Source organism: Humulus lupulus, chromosome 2, assembly GCF_963169125.1.
Source record: "Humulus lupulus chromosome 2, drHumLupu1.1, whole genome shotgun sequence".
Taxonomy (NCBI): Eukaryota; Viridiplantae; Streptophyta; class Magnoliopsida; order Rosales; family Cannabaceae; genus Humulus; species Humulus lupulus.
Genome location: NC_084794.1, coordinates 150,104,517 through 150,110,776, shown reverse-complemented (window position 1 = coordinate 150,110,776; position 6,260 = coordinate 150,104,517). Strand labels below are relative to the sequence as shown.

Sequence of the window (6,260 nt, the reverse complement as noted above, 5' to 3'; positions counted from 1 at the left end):
AAGCTTAGGAAAAAGTTCCAAGGGATTGATAAGCTCGTGATATATGGGATGTTGTCTATGAGGACATATAGACAAGACCACATTCACAAAAAATGTGAATGTGATTTTCATTTAGCCTAAGCTTAAATAGTGGATTAAAATGTATCATTCTGAATCTTTAATTTAGAAACCACTAATTATATTTTTTGTTTTGTTCTTCTTTACAGATACTTGAGCAATCAAGAGGAACTTGTAGATGGATACAAAAGAACTAAGATTAAACTAGAAATGACTTCTAGTTCCAAAAAGCGTTGAAGACAATCCTTTTTTTGTTTTTGTTTTTGTTTTTGCTATTGTGTTTGTTTTTATTTTATTGAAAGAAAACTATTTTTGTTAGGAACAAATTTTTAGTTTATTTCTATCAGTGTTTTAATTTTCTTTTATTGCATTACTGACATTAGAATTTTTTATTTATAATGTGATTATTCTTATTTTTTTTCTTTTGACACACTACAAGAAAAAATGCTTTTAATAACACCAAAAATGTGTTATCAAAACATACCATAACACTTTATGATGTGTTAAGATCGACTATGTTATCGTAAGTCAGGGTACTTTACATAACACTTTATCATTGTTATACAGATGTGTTATTATACTATCAACGATAACACACTTTCTGTGTTATTTTAATAAATAGATATGTGTTTAATTATATTATTTATAGTCGATTATATAACACATTTCAATACTTATAAATTTGTGTTATACTACACTTTAGTATAACACATTTTTTGTGTTATATAATGATGTTTGCATAACAAAATTCTTTACTTATAAAAAGTGTTATTGTAATAGATATTATAACACATTTTTCGTATTATTTTAATATTTAGATAAGTTTAAATTCTCATTATATATTCATTTATATAACACTAATTTATTCTATTATATTTTAATTTTTTTATATAATTAAAATTAGCTTTCTAATATATACTAGCATCATCAAATGAACTTAATTTTCAAATAACAAATAGTAAAAACATTCAACATTATATTAACAATCCAAAAATTAGTTTAAAACATTCAACACTGTTATCAACAACAAAATGTTCTTAAAGTATTCAAGTAGTCTTAAATATTCAACATATAAGCCTTGAATGATGATTTCGGTAAGTCCAGCACAGGGTAGTAAAGGAATGTGATGTGAGGATTATAGCAAGGACAAAACAAGATACTGAGAAGTAAAAGAATGCAGTGTAGACAACCAAGTGAGGAACCCCATCTTTCAATGTATGCCATTGATCATTTGTTGCCAAGTTGAATGTTGGTGAGAATAGAGAAAAGTAAACACCAGCAAAGAAACATATGGACAATCCAATGAGAGTGCTTTTCCCAAACACCTGTAGCAAGAGTTATAATTATTAAATGTGATAGAGAATCTGAGATGTTTGGATTTGAATGTCAGGTGATGAACGTCCAAATATTGTTGTGTAGTATTTCATCTAAATGTGAGAATTTTAATTGATTTTCCATACTATAAATTATTGTCTTTTACAGTGCCATCTATAGTGGTACAGCTAGTTTTCTGCTCATTCTCATTATCCTTAAGTGCACCATCAAACGAAACAATTAAGTAAAAATTGCATCACTCAACAAGCTCGATGGTTTTATTTTTAAAAATGAATGAAAACAAGATAATTCTTTGATAACCTTAACATTTAATGAATGAAACATACCCCTCTTTAGATGAAAAACATTCAAGCTTTTCTTTATTATTAGCTGCATTAGATGAGTGGACAGTAGAAGCAAGGCAAACTACAACCAAGAAGCAACCAACGCCAGGGAAAAAGATCTCGGCTCTATTAATTCTATTGTCTAAAAAGTAATTCGAGGTTGTTCCTGTCACCATTAAAGATTGCAATAGAAGCAAAAAATTCAGTATCTATAAGAGAAACACAGACAAATATCAATATTTTGAAATGGTTAGAGAGAGAGAGAGAGAATGAAAGAAAGGACCTATAACAACTGTTATGATTGCAGTGATCACTTCTGTGACTGATAAGCCAACAAAAGCCCAAGCATACTGAGTTGAGAGATTTCCAAGGCTAAGTACGACCCCTCCTGCCATTGCAAACATCACAGAAGGCCAATTATCCTGCACCAATCACCCTAACATGACTCGAAACCAAATACATACAATACAATACAACTCCATTATGGCAAACAGATGAAATTTTCATTATGATGTGTTCCTTATCACTAGTCTCTCCAAATAGCACCACATTCATCAAAGAGAATAGAGAATGAATGAAGTAAACTTTATCTAAATATATGCAAGTGTTGAATATTTGTAATTCAACACTTGTAATGAGCTAAAAAATATAATCAATACTGAATTAATCATGAAAAGGAGCAGCCAAAAGAATTATATAAAAAAAGAAGAGGAAAAACAAAAAAGAATGGATTCTAGACATGTCTCATAATAATTGGACCTTTTTATTAAACTTCATGGAGACAAGACTGTCACAATAAAATTGTCTAGCAATATTTTTATCTCATTTTCTTATCTAACTTTTAGCTTCTAGTTTCTATAAAAATAAATTGCAATGGTTAAAATAACATAATGTTTCTGCTCAATTTCTGTTTTTGAAGAATAAATTGTCTCAACCAAAAGATAGTTAACATGCATGCCAGAAAAATAGCATAAGAAAACTGAATTAAATTTAGTGTAATGACCCCCCTACTCTAGACTTTTGGACCATTAACGAACTATACATACAAATCCTTAATAGAACTTACTTTTGCGAAGATACCATAACTTTATTAGAAACTTGTAGAAATAAGAGTTACTTTCATAAGAATATCAAGAAGGATATGGGATCCCATTATTTGAAAAACAAAACATAACATGATTTATAATAAAAAAAAAAGGATTACATAATAAGTGCGGAAAATACATAAAAAGACCATAAAAACAAGACTACATCCTCAAAAATCGAACTCTCGACTCCTTGAATCCATTCACCACCGATACACATTCCCCAAGCATCCACGAACCTTACCGCCACTATAGTTATTTTCCTGCACACATAAACAAAAAGGAATGAGCCTAATGCCTAGCAAGGAAAAATCTAACACATAGTTCATATACATAAATTTCATAAGAAACATAAAAACATAACATAACATACATTATACTTATATCATACACATACTATAATGGCCATTATTACTTGGGGTCCCATAGACTAATCAAGTCATATGCCCATTAGATTAGTGGGGTCCTACTAGCTAAGTAGGTCATATGCCCATAATCAATTTGGGGCTTGTTAGTTAAATGGGTCATATGCCCAAGCCTACAAACATACATATTTCATAACATATTTTATAACATATTTCATAGCATAAAACATAAGATAACATAAGCATATAACATATAGATTCTATCCTATTTTCCTTACCAAAGTTACCGGGATGGGAGGACAGAGTTGGGACTTTTGGAACACTCCTAAAACCATATATAACAGGGTGAGTAGATTTGAAGAAAAAGAAATGAAAGGAATGGAAGGACTAAACCTTTGAGAAACACACTTACCAAAACCTTTTTGCTCAAGAACTTAGATTTCCTAACCAAAATAAAAATTAAGGTTAGAGGCTGAGTAGAAGACTATGAGAACTTAAAAGAAAAGTACAGAATTGAACTAGAGTTTTGGGTTACCTTGAAGACTTGTAAGACCAATCTACACCTCAAACCGAAATACTATAAAACCTTACTTCCCCAAGTGTTTGATGAGCTTATGATGATCAAGCTTATGATTCCCCAACCCAGGTGTTTACACTCTCACACTCACCTAGCACTCGCAGCCTCTGAACTTAGAGCAAAAGATGAATAATGGCTGGGTACTAGGTCCTATTTATAGAGTTTAGGAATGAAAGGATCTTAATTTTACTTGAATAAAAATAATAGCTTTTTAGGTGAAAATAATTTGAATTATCGTTCAGCAGAGGCTGAAGACTCGTTCAAAAAGGTGCTGGACTTATCAAGAGGTTGAAGGGCTGAATGGAAAACAATTTCAAAATGTTTCAAAATAAGCTGAAGGAGGCGATATATCGCCCCCTGTAGGCGATATATCGCCTGGGCCAGTATGCCCGAGGCAGTCGTGCATCGTCTCGTGTTTTCCGTATCTACGTGCTGCGATATATCGCCCCCTATAGCTGCGATATATCAGCACACGCTGATTATTTAAACACGAAATTACACATTTTTTAGCTAAATTTGAATGGAGTAAACAGCCTTGACTAAGCCCTCAACGTATTCAAAGCTGCTGACTGACCTTAAAGCATTCAAACTTTACCCTTATTAAATTAAATCCTTACATAATCTTTAATCATCCATACATAACATGTGCTTAAAATCCTATTGGTTGTTATCTAAACCTTATAGTATAATAAATATTATCCTTAATATCAGTCATATTAATCAAACCTTAGGTTAAAATTAATATTCTTAAACTATAGGTTAAACTTAGAAAATCTACAAGTACTACTATGAGTGTCCAATTAATTCTCGGTCTGAACCAAAAATCCACAGTTAAAAAGATAATACTATAAATACTATAATACTACTATCTAACTAGCTAAGTAAAGTTTTTGGACTCTACATTTAGACTGGCTCTTTGGCTAATTGATGTAAAAGATTCTATGAAGGATGGGTGGAAAATTGGCAACCATACGAACAGAGGAAATGATCTACATAGAATTTTTATGAACTTAGAAGGTAATGTTCTAGATTCTTTGTATCCACAACACCTTACTTTAATGAAGGTTTTGGTAGGCTATTCTAAACACCACATAAATCACAGCTACAATAGACTCTAAACACTGAATAATGCAGGAGGTTGTTGAAATATAAAAACAGAACATCTAACAGTGAAACATTCTAGAAGAAGTCTGAACCGAGTGAGGAGCAAAACTAACCTTATCGATAAAGGATGAAGGGTAACATCGATATGTCTGCTCAAATGAGGTTCCATGATACACATATCCGTCGAAATACTGCAAAGTCAATGAAGCAAGTTACATATTAACATCATATATAGGTGCCCTCCCTAAAGTCCAACCCTAATGCACTACCCCATAAATCAGATAACATAGTAGTTTGAAACCAATTGTTGGTAGAGAATTGTAAAATATAATAGGACAGAAATAATACATCAGTAATAGATATTATTGTAGATTCTCATCTTCCTGTGCTGAAATATGGTGACTAAATCAACCATCATATTCAATAGAAAAGTTAGGATAACCACCTCATGATTATGTAGTAAAGCTTTAGCTTACCATCTTAATACTGTGTCTAAGGTTTTTGTTGGCTCTCTGCTGCGGATAGTTCGTCTTCCAAAGCTCCCTATATATAGAAAATTTACAGTTATAGAGCACAAGTATTAAAAATAAAGGTTGAAAATTTTAATGAAAGCCCAAAAGCCTAATTAGTCTCACTAGGAGTCCTAATCCTGATGCTAACTAATTAGACTCCTTAACTACATATAAAACTATCTTGAGTGGTCTTATGAAGTAATGCATTGACTATGCAGTGAGTAGACACAATTTAACAATGTAAGAGAATTTACTAAAAACTATCAGAAACAATATGAATAAAAGCAATATAAATTCCAGCTAAAAAATTGATTTTTATCGGATTAAATTATGAAAATTCATTAACAAGATATGAATCAAAATGCTGCATTAATAAATGGAAATTCACATAAATATAAGTTCAGAGGCAATAAAATTAACTTCAATTACATAAGAGATCAATAACCCAGAAAAAAAACCATATTAAGCAATTATGGTGACTAAAATTGAAATTATACTGATACCGAGATGAAACGTTTGCAAGAAAAATTCAAAATCGAAACTTTGAATCAAATTATTGCTTTTCGCTCACACAACTAACTACTGTGGCGAATTCCTATCAAAATTAGTTGAGATGCCGACATTATGCACCCGTAGACGGTATGTTTTTCTTGTTCAAGACAAAGTTACAATGACATTGACAGCCTACCTTCATAAATCAATTTAACAATCATAACTAAACCTTACATAGCCAAAAAGAAAAACGAAAAAAGAGGCATACTATTTTCATTTATATTCAAAGAATTGAGCTTGGAGAAGTTTCATTTTCATTTATATTCAACCCAATTGGAATATGAAAGTTCTTATGTCACAAATAGCTTTTCAAACTACATTTTTCTGAACAAAAAGTTCTCCAAGAGATA

At 31.1% G+C, this 6,260-nt stretch overlaps 1 protein-coding gene across 1 annotated transcript; it reads right to left on the bottom strand.

The window, feature by feature from the left end:
- Positions 1-1,693: 1,693 nt before the first annotated feature.
- LOC133814841 (ureide permease 3-like) lies at positions 1,694-6,043 on the bottom strand. The gene is made up of 5 exons (XM_062247751.1): positions 5,862-6,043; positions 5,323-5,389; positions 4,960-5,037; positions 1,999-2,137; positions 1,694-1,881 (listed from the first exon to the last, which is right to left on the bottom strand). The coding sequence occupies exons 2-5, from the start codon at positions 5,323-5,325 to the stop codon at positions 1,694-1,696; spliced, it is 408 nt and encodes a 135-aa protein (XP_062103735.1). The 5' UTR covers positions 5,326-5,389; positions 5,862-6,043.
- Between the last annotated feature and the right edge of the window lie 217 nt (positions 6,044-6,260).